At 44.5% G+C, this 16,182-nt stretch overlaps 1 protein-coding gene across 1 annotated transcript; it reads left to right on the top strand.

Annotated features, from left to right (window-relative positions):
- The first annotated feature begins 850 nt into the window (after nucleotides 1–850).
- LOC102936619 (leukotriene C4 synthase) lies at nucleotides 851–14,264 on the top strand. Its single transcript, XM_007071486.4, has 5 exons — nucleotides 851–1,368; nucleotides 10,082–10,181; nucleotides 11,877–11,947; nucleotides 12,799–12,880; nucleotides 13,726–14,264. The coding sequence occupies exons 1-5, from the start codon at nucleotides 1,311–1,313 to the stop codon at nucleotides 13,871–13,873; spliced, it is 459 nt and encodes a 152-aa protein (XP_007071548.1). The 5' UTR covers nucleotides 851–1,310; the 3' UTR covers nucleotides 13,874–14,264.
- Nucleotides 14,265–16,182: the final 1,918 nt, after the last annotated feature.

Here is a 16,182-nt window from a genome sequence, read left to right as displayed (position 1 = left end):
CTTAAAACAAATTAGGCACTTGTGAGTCAGGGAGAAGCATTGTTCAGGAGTTATGGAACTCCTGTTACCCAAGTTTTACATCTTAGAGTTGTGTTTTAGAGGATTCTGATGCCAGTCTAAACTTATTTGACCCATAATCTACTCCTTAATTTACAGTTGTGTTCCCTTAAACAAGGAAACAGTTGCTCCACCTTAGCAACTCCAGGGGAATTCCAAATTAGAACCCGTAAACACTCTGGGTAAAATTTTCAAAAGTGCGTTCTTGTACTTTTGCCTACTTCAAGAAAATGTTATTGTGTGAGTAAGATAAGAGCAGAATTGAATTTTCCCTCTTTTAATGTTGATAAACTGTGTTTTTTGTTTTAATATTTAATCTTTCCCCATGTATTTCATATTGTTCCAGCTGCCCCAGCTACCCCTGGGGTATGCAAACAGTTCCTTCCTGGGCTGAGAACTTGGCCAGGGGGAAAAATCGGCTTGTGTGGAATGTAAAAAGCTTCTGAAAGCTGGACTATGTAATGGAGAAGGAAAAACAGCTGTACCACCTCCCTGAAATCCCTAGGCCAAGAAGAGGCTAGAACCTGGTATTTCAAGCTGGCCAAGAATAACAGCCCCAAAGAAAAGGCCGCGGGAGGGAGTCCAACTTTTAGGTTGCAGCTTTTAAATAAATAAAACAAACAAACCCCTCACTGGCCGGTGTGGTTTGGAGTCTCCTTGACTCAGGCACGAAAAGGAAAAAACACCCCCCCCCCCCAGTACCATTCGAGGCGGGGATGCGTCAGTTTCCCCCTTGCCCACGGGCTCCGCTCCCGCCCCTTTCTCCTGCCTCTTCCCCACCCCTGCTCGGCTCTCTCTCAGTCCTTCCACCCCCCGGCTGCAGGGACGCGACTGCAGAGCCCGCTGGGAAGCGCAGCGCAGCCCGGGATTCCCCCGCGCGAGCTGCTGGCCAGGGAGCGGGGCGCAGCCGGGGACCCGGGGGGCGGCCGCTCGTGCGCGCTCTCAAGCCTGTGTCCGCAGGCACCGCCGCCCCCTCAAGAGCAAGAATTTGCTTTTCTGACCTCGGTCCCCAGGGCTGGGCACGCCTTCCCCGAGCCAGGCACTCGCCTACCTGCTGTCGCTGCGGCCGTCCAGGAACAGCTCTGCAGCATGCAAGGGGTTAACTAGCGCTGCGAGGAGGAAGCAAGTGCTAGCGCGGAGCAATAGCTGTCGGTGGCGGTGTACACACGGCAGGGGGAGCGGACCGCACTCCGCAGTCACTCCCCTGCAGGAGCTGGGACCGGTTTTTTGCCCCAACGCCCGTCAGACGCAAGATGCTGGATCAGATCGCGTTGCTAGCCGCTGTGACCGTCCTGGGAGTCTTGGAGCAAGGTACCGTGCCCGGCCCTTCCCCATTCACTGCCGTTGTGTCATTGCAGCGGGGGGGTCACCAGCCTGTGCGGGATGAAAGGTTGCTTTTGTCCTGGGCAGTAAATGATGCAAATTGTTTGGGGGATGCTCGGGATGAAGATGGAAAATGATGCAAAGAGCTCAGATGACTTGCAGCCCTCACACCTCATCAGGTGCTACAGAAATGAAAATGAAATGTTAACTGGAAACTAACAGTTGACTCACGGGCGTTATCAATTCACTATTCTCCACAGTTGTTTTGTGTTTTTTTTTTAAATTGCTGTAATTTTGCAAATAAAAGCATGGTCGCAAAGTATCCAAACTAAAGTCAGTGGGATAACTACTCAGGGCGTTGAGGAAACTTTTATGGTATTTGAAGGTTTGCGTGCACACGTATAGGTGTAAAATATCTGTACATTGTAGTTTAACATAAGACCTATTCCTATTGCTTCACGAGCAATGTCAATATATTGTATGCTACATTCTCTGTAGTAGGTATTCTGTTTCTTATTTAAATCTATTAAGTGTATTAATAGTGGATGATAAATAAGAAGAGCTGATAATGCAATGTAACGAAAAAGCCAATATGACTTTCTAGGCTGTATCATCACAAGCATCAGAGCAGGAGGCATTAATTAGTCTCTCTCTCTAGGACAGTGGTTCTTAGCCTTTCCAGACTACTGTACCCCTTTCAGGCGTCTAATTTGTCTTGCGTACCCCCAAGTTACACGTCACTTAAAAACTACTTGGTTACAAAATCAGACGTAGAAATGCAAAAGTGTCGCAGCAACCTATTACTGAAAAATTGCTTCCTTTCTCATTTTGTCTGTCTGAAATTTTAATTTGTACTGCCTTCGCTAGTGCTTGTTATGTAGCTTGTAAAACTAGACAAATATCTAGATGAGTTGAGGTACCCACAGGAAGACCTCTGCATAGCCCCCAGGGTACACATACCCCAGTTGAGAACCACTGCTCTAGGACTCTAAGCCCGTGCCTAGATCCCTGCATTAAATTTTAGGTATTGATAAACTGGAAGAATTCAGAAAAAAGCAACAAAACTGATCAAGGGGTGGAGAGAGTGAATTTTTGAGGTAAGAGCTTTTTAAGAAGTACCACTTGATTAAGCAGTAATGACTACAGAAGAGGGCGGAGAGGTATGACAGACTATAACTGTCAACCCATATTTAAGAGACAAGGTGTGTGAAGTAATATCTTTTACTGGACCAACTTCTGTTGGTGAGGGAGACAAGCTTCTGAGCTACACAGAGCTCTTCAGCTCTGAGAATGGTACTCTCAGCGTCACAGTTTAATACATGGTGGAACAGAGTAGAATATGCTAAACAATCTGTTCCACCTTGCATTTAGCTGTGACATTGGAAGTATCTTTCCCAGACCTGAAAAAGAGCTCCATGTGGCTCGAAAGCTTGTCTCTCTCACCCAGAGAAGTTGGTCCAATAACAGATATTACCTCACCCACCTTGTCTCGCTAATATTTTGGGACCAACACGGTTACTACAACGCTACATACAACTAGTGTTTGAACAGTATATAGCAGAGGTAGAAAATTTATTTAGTCCAGTCCAAGGAGTACTGGAATTAGAGTTAAGAGAAGAGATCCTCAGATTGAACGTCATGGAGGAGACTGTTTCAGCTGTATAGAGAAGGTTGAGTTGAATGGGTTTTGGGGGTGGAGGGAGGTTGGTTTTTTTACTTGAAGCAGGGATTCAATCTCTTTACACTGTATATTTCATACATAGCAATCTCACTACAATCACAGTTCTCATCTTAGAGTTTAGAATTAATTTTCTGAGAATTGACAAGTAAATCTGTTAATTAGTTTAGGAGTTATAATTCATTTTAAAATGTGCCCTTTAAGGAATCTGGCACCTTGTCAGATCATTTTTTGTCCCTAACAATCCTAATAATGGAATGATACAGACTCTTCAAACTTTTCGTACAGTTAAAGCTAACTGAACTCATGGCCATAGGCTACACTTTTTGGAATTAATGGTCATTTTGCATATTCATTAAGTGAAAGTTTCTTCAAGTAGCGGCTGAAGAATGTTCTATACAGAGACTTGCACAAAGAACTGCTCTCTTTCAAAATGGCTTCCATGTTTATCTTGTACCCACTGGGAGTGAGGCCATAGGGTGCCCTCAATTAGCCATTTTGAAACAAGGGATAGACACCATCTTCACAGAGGGGCATTGTGTCGTCTCAATCCCATTGAAAACAATGGGAAATGGTGGCTGTTTTGAAAGAGGACACTTGTTCATGAGTTCCTCTGAAAGAGATTTTATGCATCAGCTTCTGTTATGACAAATTTGTTATGAAAAATTATGACAAATCCTAATTTCCCATGGGGAGGTGGAATTAATGTAGATTGGCCACTCACAGATCCCCACAACACCAGGCAATCTGGTACTTCTGGGAATGACATGGGCCTGCGTGATCCTGCCCATGCTGCCATGTGTGCATGCAAGGTTACCTGGCAAGCCATTTTGAAGCGCACCCTGCCCTGCCCAGGTGACCTCATGTGCGCAGTCAGAGAGGCAGGGTAGTGCACTCTTCAACATGGTGTCCCCTGTCAACTGCCAGACAAAACCATGACTGGTTTTGCCCCAGTGCCCGGTAGGGTGACCAGATGTCCAGATTTTATAGGAACAGTCCCGATATTTGGGGCTTTTTCTTGTATAGGCGCCTATTACCCCTCACGTTCGTCCCGATTTTTCACACTTGCTATTTGGTCACCGTAGTGCTGGGTGGGTGGCAAACCTTAGAAAACAGGACCGTTCAGTTTAGAACCAAATGAATGGCTTGCCTAAAGTAACGTGTCCTCAGAAATCATTTAAATCTAATCTGGGCCCCAAACACTGTCATGATTTTAGCCATTTTGTGACTATAGGAGAGAGAGTGAAGGTCATTTTGGGTGCTTGTTTGTTTCCATACTTGAGCATGTCTGAATTTCTTTTCAGTTTAAGCTTAACTCCAAATTTCTTGGGTATTTAAGGCTTGATTGGGGAATAATTGAAATATCCCTGTACTGTAGTTTACCCAGAATTCATCTTTAATTCCATTTTAATGTAGACTTGGTCTGGGATTAAAGAAATGTTTCCTGACCATAAGAATTATTAGATGGTGGAAGCACCATTGCTCTGGGACACTTAAAACCAGACTGAACAAGGAATTTGAAAGTGTAGTGTAACAAGGTAATCCTCCACTGGCCGAGATGAGCTAGCCTTTTCAGGTCTAATTGCTCTATTACTCTGAGTATGCTCTGCAGTTGAGTAGAGGAATTCTGCCTCCCTCAAAACATTCACCTCACCTGAATTTGCAATTGAGGACTCAGGTTTTGCAGTCACTCCCCTGATCTATGTCATTCTAAAGATGTTGGTCATTTCTCTGTAGTTAAGGTCTTGAAAGCAGTTTCAGTACAAAGAGCAATTTGCTGCTGTTCTAAAATTGTAGGAAGAATGTCCTTTTGGGAGAAGAATCAGATGTTGCTAAATTTGGGGAGAATGGGCTGATGTTGGAAGTGTGCCTGTAATATAAAAATAAATACATAAAACATTGTTTTTTCCCTGACTGGAAAACTTGTGACACTTGTTTTATGTCCTGTGTCTACAACGGTGAGCCTGAGAAACTGCAAACTGGGGATGTTTTTGTTGGATTTTTGGTGACCACTAGTGCCTTGTAGCAAATGTGGAATGCAGTGCAGTTGTAGCTGTGTTGGTCCCAGGAAATGTGAAAGTTTCATGTTTTAAATAGGACCATCAGATGTTTCAGAGAGTCCCTGAAACAGAGGGGGATTGAAAATGTAGGATAAGTCTAATATGAAAAAAATTAAAGTTACCTTAAGTTTGGTTAAGGAAATAAATCTGTGTTGTAAAGAAAGGCCCCGACTACCAAGTAGAAGAAAGGCCTTGAAAATAATGAGATAAAACCAAAAGGAATGAAGTAGGGAGAATGTCTGGTTTAAAGAATGACTAACGAGATAAGGGGAAGTTTCTAAAAAGAAGTTTATAAAAAGAAGGAGTGACTGCAGATAGTTTTAAATCAAACAAAGATAATCTGTTTTAAAATGAGCCAACATGGCCCTTTCCCAACCCACACAGCAGTGTTAAATCCTGTGTGAACCCAGGTGTTATGGAAAAGCTGTTGAACAACAAGAAAGAGGGGAGGAAAGGCCTTGGGAAAAAAGAAGGTTGTAAAGATTACCTGGATTAAGACTGGAAATAAGGGTGAACTGTCTTAACTTTTTCTGGGGTGTGTGTGCTGAAGTCTGTAATTGGCAGTGACATCGCTTGTTTAAAGGTATTAAAAAGTAAATCCTTAAAGGGTTCATTGCGAATACCCGTCTGATCATTCTGGAGCCAACCAAAATGAGTCTAAGTACTCCAGGGTTTAGCCTGTTTGTAAGTAGTTTGATTACATGCTTATAAATTTTTTGTACTATTTGGATGTAGTAAATCGCCTATTATTTAGGCTTTTTAGGTATGTTTAGAGCAACTGCCCCTAGAATGCCCCTACATCCTAGCTTCCACTTTGACAACTTTGTCTCAAGACAAATATATTATTGGAGACACATATATTATTGGATCAAGGAATTTTTCCAGGGGGTTTTAGAAGTATTCAACTGTAGGCATCTTGCACTTTGCAGATGGCATATAGAAAGTGAGTCACAGAGCACTAGTTTTATACCTACAGGTCTTTGCTAACAAATGTTGGACTGGGTCACAGCCTTGGTCATGCAAAGTAGTATCATTTTATGCCTAGGAAGTTTTTCTGTTGGGTTTGTCTACACTTACACTTAAGGAGGAGAAACAGTGATGAACAGATAGATTTCTCCCAGCATTTCTGAGGATGATGAGATGAGGCTGAATTAAGGTTGTTTGGCTGATAGTAAGTTATTAATACACTTAATCACAGTTTAACAAAGGTGGAAGCTTAGTGTTCAGTGAATGTACACAAATGTCTGATACCGAAGTGTTGAAAGCACAGTGGGCTTCTGTTTTCTTTTTCTTTTGGGCAAAGCTTTCCCCTTTTGCCCCCTTGCGTCAGCGTAATATTGTGTTTGTCCAGAGATGCATAAAAGGCTCTATTGACAAAAACGTAAAGTCTGAACAGATTCAACTGGCTTCCCTCTGGGAGTTGCCTCTGAGGAAAAAGCTTGAACGTGGGTTATTGCAAAGCTTGGGGTGGGTTTTGTAATGTATCATTCTAAGAGCCACCTGTAGTGTGTAATCCTTCGTTCTTACACTGTGCATATATTTCAGATCCCTACAGCAGGGCTAGGGTTCTCAAGCGGCCCTCACTGCTCTCTGATGGGGATGGTTAATTATACAAATTCTTGTTGCGCGCCTGGGGTTTCCTATGGGAACGTGCTGTTCAGTTGTTCCCAGGTGCAAGTAAACTTGTAACAGGTTTAAACTTCGTTTATTGACTAAGCATAAAAAAAAGTGCAGTAACAGGGTTGTGCAATGAAACTAATCCCATGCGTTATTGACTGTTTATAGGGGACTGAACTGAGAATATGTGGGGACACCTGATGTTCTCAGGGTTATGCCAAAATCCAGCACTCTGAGCACTATCTATGCAGTGTCTTTAAATCAGCCTGCACGTTTTTGAGAAGTGCCTTGGGGACAACAAAATGAGAGAGAGAGGGAAAAAAAGCAGCCTTTATTTAGGGGACTGTGTTTTACTGACATGCAGAGGAGTTGACAGGAATTAATATTTGATTAGATCTTGCTTCTGAAGCTCTCCCCACATATCCTGTAGATAGCACTGAACTGTGTACATAGCCAGGCATGATATCAGCCGTATCTGCTCTCTGGCTGTTTTCTTGGGGTTTTACTGAACTCTGTAGCTGAATGGTACATCAGTGGCATTTGTCATATCACAATCAAAGTGATGATGTAGCTCTTATTCACTGGGTTCTACCTCTTTTATAAGTTTCCTCCCCAATATTATATTTACATCTGAATTCTGATTAATAGGAAGAAATGTGCTGAACAGATCAGCAATTGGATAAGGACATGTGTGTTTTTAAAATAGTGATTAAGTAGGGGGGAAGGATAGCTCAGCGGTTTGAGCATTGGCCTGCTAAACCCAGGGTTGTGAACTCAATCCTTGAGGGAGCCATTTAGGGATCTGGGGCAAAAATTGGGGATTGGCCTTGCTTTGAGCCGGGGGTTGGACTAGATGACCTTCTGAGGTCCCTTCCAACTCTGATATTCTATTCTATGATTAAGTAATATTTATTGAAGTTGTATTACAACATCAGATTATGTAAATCTCTAATATAATTCTTCTTTCCTCCAAGTGTGTCTATACCAGCCTCCTCTACTATACAGGACATGAGCGCTGCTCAACTGTAATGTCTTTCTCCTCCTTAAAACTGATTTTTGTTCCTTAAGCCCATCTATATTGATCTCTCAGTATTTTCCTTTATCTGAACCATTGTCCTGGTCATCACTTGTCTGTGTTAGATTGTAACGGCTCTGGATCGCAGCTGTATCTTTGTATGTACTGTGAAGTGCGTTGTAGCTTTCCAAAGCCATATAAATGCTGAATAGTAAATGTCTTCCTCTAGTGGCTGCAGACTACAGGTGCTAAAAACCCAGCATGGCTACACGAGAGTGAATGTTTTGCCTCTAAGATAATAGATATTGTTATTGACACATTGATCCCATCAGAATGTGACACTGGAGAGAGAGAGAGGAGCCCATGCTTATTCGAATTGTCCTATAAAAACAGGGAATTACATCACCTAGGTTCCCAATTAGGGTTCAGTGTGTCTATTGTGTAAACAAGCTTGGGGCAAGAAGGACAGTGGGGGGGGGGGGGGCGGGAGGGCTTCTTAACCTATTTCCATGTGTGTGCACAACTGCATTTAGTGACTTGAAAGCCCACAAGGTTGTGCTTTTCCAAACCGACTTTTTTTTTTTTCATCTGCTGCGTGCTTTGCACCTGACTGTGCCTCCTTAGGCATTGAGTTTCTGGAGAACAGCTGAATCTGACCCTGGTGAACGTGGCCCAGCTGCATGCAAAGTGCTGCTGAGTGTAGCAACCGGGTACAGGCTTCAAAGGAGCAGCCAGCACCCATTCTCAGAAGACACAGAGTTGAATTTGGCAAAGTTCAGTTTAAAAAGACACAAGCTGCTGCGCCTTATTGCAAAAGCTGCAAAAATCATCCTTCCAGGGCAGGGTGTCGGTCTTTACACCAATGCCAGCTGATAGTGTTTGGCTCTAGCTCTGGCAGCATCAGTTGGCTTCTTAGTCTTTGGACCTGGATCCTGACACGTCCAGATCCATTCTTATGCATCAGCTGTCCATCCCACAGGCTCCAGCTACTTCCTCACTGATTGTGTGTAACAAAAGGAGGAGGTGGGTTTTGAACAGGTCCCTCTGAGTCCTGTTCTTTGCTTTCACCCTGAACATCTCCCTTTTCTTAGGGCTTGAGGGGAAGGGAGCTCTTGCCAGTGTCACCAGCTCTCGCAGTGTTATCACGGGGGTGGCGCTCTGTGGTTGTGCTCAGGAATTTGGCGAGCGCTGCCTGCGGTTCCTCCTTCCGCAGCCAGGCCCCGCTTTACAACTGGAGTGGGTCAGGGCTGGAGCAGGGCTGTGTGGGCGTGTTCCTGCTCCCCCCCCCCCCACTTTCCCAAAGCTCAGCTATTGCACTGCAGCCTCACCAGTCAGGCAGTTTTAATGGAGGTAGGTTCTCAGGGCAGCCCTGTCCCTTGGAGATGGGCCAGCTTTCGGGGAAGCGAGTTGTGGGAAGCAGGAGCATCGATAGGGTGACCCGATGTGCCTATTTTATGGGGGCAGTCCCGATATTTGGGGCTTTGTCTTATATGGGCTCCTATTACCCCCTGCCCCACCCCGTCCCGATTGTTCACGCTTGCTGTCTGGTCACCCTAAGCACAGAGGACCTGGGGCCAGAGGACATGTGGGCTAGAGGAAGAGCACTGGCCTGGAACTCAATAGACCTGAGTTATGCTCTCGGCTCTGTCACTGGATTGTGTGTGACCTTGGGCAAGTGATTCTGGCTCTGCCTCAGTTTCCCCAGCTGTAAAATGGGGATACGACAATACTTCACTTGAGAGCTGCTGATTAAAAGTGCTAGGATAAGAGCTAGGACATTAATTATTATGATCATTTGTATGCATTTAAGGTTGAAGTTTCAGCCTATAATCACCCCACACATGCTGAGCATTGTCAGGGGCATTAACCAGAAGACTGTTCCAAAACTATGATTAATATTTTGGCCTAAAAATAATGAGATCTCTTTTAATGTCATGCTTTGGGGGTTTCTGAATCATGATTTTTGAACTCGGGGGGTGGGCAGTCCTGCATTGTTCTGGAGCTGTGTCTAACTTTAGCTGGTTATGAAACAGAATACACTGGGGTGTCTGTTACTGCGGCTGCTAGCTGTGTGTGAGATTGCTATGCAAAGCACAAGTCAAAGTCTAAATTGTCTGTGCCATACAGTCTGTTCAATACAATGCACATACATGAAATAAATGGGGTATTTATTTAGTCTACCCATCAGTAGTGTCTGATTTTCATAGACTGTAATTAAAATCTATAAACATGGTGGCTATTTTTAGAACTCCCTTAGTTCCAACCCAGATAATGCATGGGCTAGTGTAATGAGTGTAACATACAATGTACAGCTTTGTTCTCTTCTTCCAGCCTATTTTGCGCTGCAGGTGATCTATGCCAGACGGAAGTACAAAGTCTCCCCCCCGGATACAGCAGGCCCACCAGAATTTGAGAGAGTCTTCAGAGCTCAGTAAGAGAGTTTTCCTTTACTCGCTGTGTTTACACCTAAACTGAGGCTAGAGCCAGATGCTACATCCAATCTCCCTTGAAAGACTGATCCAGATCAGATCTTCACCACTCAGGCTTACTGCTGGGTCCAGCCACAGTTCCTGTCTGACGTTTAGCAGCGTTATGAATTTAAGCTCCCAGGCTCTTCTTTTGAAGGGGTCATGCAGTGTTCCTTTGAGGTGTAACATGCCAGCTCAGGAAGTAAATTCTGCCCAGGCTGTGTTCCCATTCACGCTGTTGAGTGAAGGGGTGCATAGTAAGAGACTGCCGTAGCCACAAGAACCCTAAGGCCCCGCCTTTCTTTAATCTCTGCACTTTAAGGAGGGTCTGACTCAGCGCTATTCCTGGGGCAAGACACAAGGCCTTGGAAACAGGTTCTTGCTCAGGTCCGCCACACTGCTAACGAACGTGGGACCCAGTTGTTTCTCCATTCAAAAGGGGAGAGGAAGTGTGTGCTCGTTTTAACCACGTTCTGCCTCTTATTTCCACAAGGAGCCAAAAGGCACGGGCTGCGATTTATGATGACGACTGGACGGCTCGTTTCAATCTAGCAGTAAATTTTGAACAGATAATTGACTGTTTGCTGAGTGAGAAACTACAGACTATGTGTGGACTGGCAGAAATGCTCACGCGAGTTCATTTAAGACACCCAGAAATGCCACCAAGCGTGAAATGCCACGGCCAGTTCCAGCCCACAAACCTTTGTCTAATTCTGTGCATGGCAGAAGATGTGAGGCTGAGAATCTCTGTTGCATCTTTTGTAGGGGAAGTGATGTGATCATTGTTACCTGGGGAAGGTTATTTCTGTGGCAATTGATTCTGAGAGATGAGCTGCTTTGATATGTTTTTAAAAACACAGATTTAGTACTTCATAGTGGAAAACCGGCAGCCTCTCTCTCTCTAGCTAAGGTTTTAAATGCATTTGCTTTATAAAATTTGCAGCACTCCTGTTTCTGACTCAAATATGGCATATCCCCTAGGGCCAGAGGAGAAGATTTTGGCCAAATTTTAGATGAGTTGTCCATGGAATTGTAAAACTTTTCACATTTGGACACGTTGCCATTTACTTGCTTGCAGACGATTTAGTGCCTTTTGCCATTTTAAAAAAAAGGAGCTGGAGGGTGCCAGAATGCTCCTTTGGGGACTTTTAAAGTTGAGCAAAAGTTTGACTCAGCACAGTAGTGTGGTGCAGAGCAATTCTTAAACACCTACAACTTTACACTTTAGTTGATTGTGTAATTTCCTATTAATAACCTAAAGGGGGGAAATACCTTACACATGTTTAATTCCAGATCTGATGCAGAAAGCCTGCGGACTGGGGCAAACTATATGACCTCTGCCTTAGTCTGTAAATCTGTGAAGAGGAGATTATGCCACTGCTGCTCAGGATTGGAGGGAGATGCTAATTTTGGCCACGTGTTCAGAAGATTGACAGCACTGCAAATATTGGTTTACTGGTGCTTTTCCTTAGCCCGTGTTGCATATTTGCCCTACAATGTAGAATTGGGGCCTATTGGCCATAATACCACAAACTGATCCTACCCACGCGCGACAAAATATATTTTTGAAAATGAATTGCTAAATGCACTGCCCTGAGAGGGGGTTTATATGGACTTTGGCTTTCAGTTTTAACTTTCTCTTCTCTGGTTCTCCTCAGGGCAAACTGCTCCGAATACTTTCCAATCTTTGTGTCTGTCCTATGGGTGGCTGGAATCTTCTTCCAACAAGGTAAAATAATTAAAAAATCCCACCAAAATCCAGACACTGTTCTGGGTTTATACCATTGGTGCACTTACAGCAAACCATTGCTAGCTAATTGCTGGAAACAAGCTGCCTCCTGGAGCTCAAGGATGAGCTGTTTTGGCATGGGGAAGTGGGAGGGGATAGGGGAGAAATAGGCCAGACTTACTTAAATGAAACTGAGTTGGTTTGGGCGGCTATATTTTAATACTGAAAATCTGACATGCCAACCTCTTCATAAGATATGGAGGTATCTGTGCCATTCCCAAGGGAGACATTTACGTGACTGCATTGTCCTGTGGCTGGTTAGTGCTTCTAGGCTTTAGAGATGAACTAGTCCTGTCTTCCTCCTACTCCTCAAGCTGCTAAACTTTGCTCCTATATGGCCCCGACCTGCAGGAGTTCCTAAAGGTCTCAGGCAATATACTGCTATTCATTTATTTCTCCTAAAGAGGGAGGGGTGTGGAAATATGGCTTTTAGCCTGGGGAAAAAGCCATGACTGCCCCTCCCAGCAGAGGTGGCAGAAGCTTCCTTCCCCCCGAGGCCCTGCACTCCCCGCTTCCCTTGAGGCCCCCCTCCCACACCACCTCTTCCCCCAGCCCCTGCCCCCTCTTGCTCATCCTTATGGCCAGTAAATAGTGGGAGGGCAGTAGGCCTCTGCCTCCTAGTCAGCACTGGGTGCACTGGTCAGATGTCTCACGGTCTATTTGTAATTCTGATTTTGCTGAATTGTTCTCTTCCAATTACTTGTCAGACTTTGTAGCCTTCAGGCTCTGGCAGTGAAGCATTTGGCGCACTGCCCCATGGTAATGATTTTGGTTCTTGGCTTCACATCTAGGTGTGGCTGCAGTCTGTGGGCTACTCTACTTGTATGCTCGGTACCAGTACTTCCAGGGATATACGCTCTCTGCTCATGGAAGGTGAGTACGTAGCCAGGCATGAAATCGTGTGGGTGAAAGTGCCCAACAACGAGCCTGCCTTATACACATTAAAATCAGTGGGAGTTAGGTGCCGAAATACCTATGAAGAGGATCTGGGCCTGTATCCTTTCCCACTTTGCTGTTAGAAACCCACCGCTGCTATTAATTTCCTCCCTGCCCCCCATGGCAAGAGCACCATGAATGTGTTACCAATTCATCAAGTGGGTCTAACCTGGAGTGTAACAATGGGCAGGGCAGTTCCTCTAAATGAAGCGTACATCTTTCCTCTGGAATGCTCACAGTCCATAAAACTCAACCTGCACTCGAGGCTGACTCCAGGGTGCTTAACAATAACTAGCCAGCTGCATTTAGAACTTTAAACATGCTGCTGCTGAAGGTTACTAGTTTGAGAAGCAAGGTTATAACAAAGTAAATTGATTCTGTACTAGCTGAAGGGTTCTTAAGCATGCTAAAGACAACACAAAAGTTTCCTGTTAAATAATTGCCTGGCCCAGCCGCTCAGTGGCTCACTGAGTTTGTGCGTCCCACCTTGTCACCCACAAGCACTTGTGAAGCTGGCTATTCTAGTGTGCAGCAGCTTCAGTGTCACAACCACACATGCAAATGTGGTGGTCTCACTGTTTGTCAGGGGCAAAGACACTTTGCTAGGCTGCACGGAACTTTAAATAAATAGCTTTAAAAACCCCTTGATTTTTGAGGGCAGAAGGTGGCTGTTTTCAACGCCTGTTACAGACCCTGCTTGTTTTTATATTAAAAAAAATATATATCCTTGCTGGCAGAGGAGGTCATTGTTCTCTTTTAATGAATGTTTTCTCCTCACACAGATTGGGGCCTATGTACTTCAGTGCCAAAGTTCTGTGGATTTTGATTGGTTTGTCCATGGCTGGGCTTTTGGTTCACTTCCTGTCGCTCAGTTCTTTTGTGTGGAGAATGGAAATTCCAAGCAAACTGCAACTGCTCTTCCGGTGGTAAACAGGGCCTGTGACTGCTGACCTAAACCCTCAACTCAGCATCTCCTCCAGCGCTGGGGGAAGAGGGAGAAAGTGGTTCTCTCCCTCCCGCCACCCCAAGTTATCCACAGCAAGTTCCACGTACTAGGAAACCGTTTTAATCACAAGTGGAGACTTGAGCAACGCTACAGTCATTTGCCTCAGTTAGCTTTTAAAACCCCTTCTCTTCCCCCACTAAACGTTGTGCATATGCATGTAGAAAAGCACAGGCTTGCTAGAGAGACGTGATTAGCAGCACATGCTGTTCTTCCTTCCCATCCCATGCACCCAGCTGAAACTAAGGATTTTGCCACCAGACTCAGCTTTGGTAGGATGTTGCTTAAGCTAATAAAAAGAGGCTGTTGTAATTCTCAGCTGTTTTGTCTATGCAGCAGTACTTCAAATAGAGCGTTAGTATACAGACAGTGGGAGGCAAGGTCTAGACCACCTACTGCTAGGACATTTGTTCATATAATGCTTAAATGCTTTTAGGCCCATGTTTTCTAATGGCTTATGGCACTGGGCACCCAAGATGAGATTGCTAGGATCTGCTTTGCTAAAGTTCTGGGTGCTCCTAGCTATCAAATTGGGCACTCAAAAGCACGACAATAACTGAAAAAGATGAGCTTTAATTTCCATGGCCAAATCAAGAGCTGTCACAGTCTGATGTTGCTTACCTTTCCTGAACTACAAGTTGCCTTGAAAATCTGACATTTTTACTCTGTTGTAGTTACTTGCTGCTGCACTTACCTGAGCAATGGGAAACATACACAGGTTTTCTGCTATAAGAGTCAATGCATCTAATGTCATAGGACAGTCCAGCGGTGCACTACATACAGAGTTGGTCAGTGGAGACAGAAAAGAGCCAGAAAAGGTCAAGAAATACTTTCCCAGACTTACAGCTTTAGATATACTGGTTTGAAGGGGAGGAACACAGAAGAAAATTGCTAAAGTATTGTTTTATAACCACACTTTAAAAGCAAAAGCCATTCAAAGAAAGGCCCTCTCCTAACCCAACAGAAACTTGCATTGGTTTTAATAAAGGAATGAGGGAGGGAGGAATTAAGTCCCTCTACTTGGATTCAGAGCCACTGAGAATGTTTTCAGCATCATGTGGCCCTTCTCAGTAGTAGACTAGTAAGAGGGGATAAAAAGCACGTTGTAGATGTAACATATTACGAGTGAGAGTTTAGCAATGGTTCCTTTTCCTCGTTTGTGCAGAGCTGGAGTACCGGCTGTTCAGTTATGTTACTACAGCACCCTGGCTATAGACGCAGGGCACCTGGAACTGGCACCGGTGCCACGAGCAGCACCGCCTCGGCTGATTTATAACCCTAGTTATAATCCAGAGTGACACTGCCGAGCCATGGGAAGGGAAAGCAACTTTACAATCTGCAAGTTAAATATGAAGAGCCTCTTGCTAGAAAGTTAAAACTTGAGTGAAGACAAGGGCAAGGATTTTAAATTTAATTAAACTTTATTACAGTGCACGTTATTTTTAATATATATTTATATAGAGATGTACTTGAAAAATCAAATGTATCCAATAATAAAAAATACAGCACATTAAAGTAGTATAATGCATTCCAGTGTATAGCTGAAGAGACATTGGGATTTCAGAAAAAACTTTGAGAAATTACACGACTCCCTACCATTTTAGAACTGGGCTACTTATTTTCAAAATTCACATCAACCAGTAACTGAAATATTTATTAAAAAGATGGATTTTGCACTCAAAATCTCAAGGCGTGAAGACACTGATGCCTTCAACGTAAGTTTTATTCAGGGGCCGTGTTCAACCCTGGCAGGCACAGTGTGGTTTAGTATTTCCCTGCCATACCGATATACGTAATCTCCTCTGGTAGAACCATGACCCTTCCTGGACCAAGAGGAGAGCTCCATCTTCCTACTCACTTAATCCTCAGCTGTAGTCCTGGAGGAAATGCCTCTTGCTGGGGCAAGGGGAAATGAAGCGATTCAGGCAGTGATGGTTTCCCCCAATACACCTCAACTCTGCTCTGCAGTTGGTAAGGGGAATTCAGTCACCCTGCGCTCATTGCCAAAACCCTCCCCCTTCACTGCTCCAGCAATAGGGCCCCCACCCAATATAGCCAGGGTCTGCCCTTTCCTGGGCTGAAGATACGTATGGCCTTCCTGCTCATTAGATCCTTCGTTCTGTAAGCATGCCAAACCGTGCTGTATGTTCATCTGAGCCAACTGCTACACTCAGGGAGCCATGTCCCTGAGAGGATGAGTGACAGTGTGGTCCTCGCCCAGGGGAACACACCAAAC

This window comes from Chelonia mydas, chromosome 8, assembly GCF_015237465.2.
Source record: "Chelonia mydas isolate rCheMyd1 chromosome 8, rCheMyd1.pri.v2, whole genome shotgun sequence".
NCBI lineage: Eukaryota > Metazoa > Chordata > Testudines > Cheloniidae > Chelonia > Chelonia mydas.
This window is presented reverse-complemented; position numbering and strand designations above follow the sequence as displayed.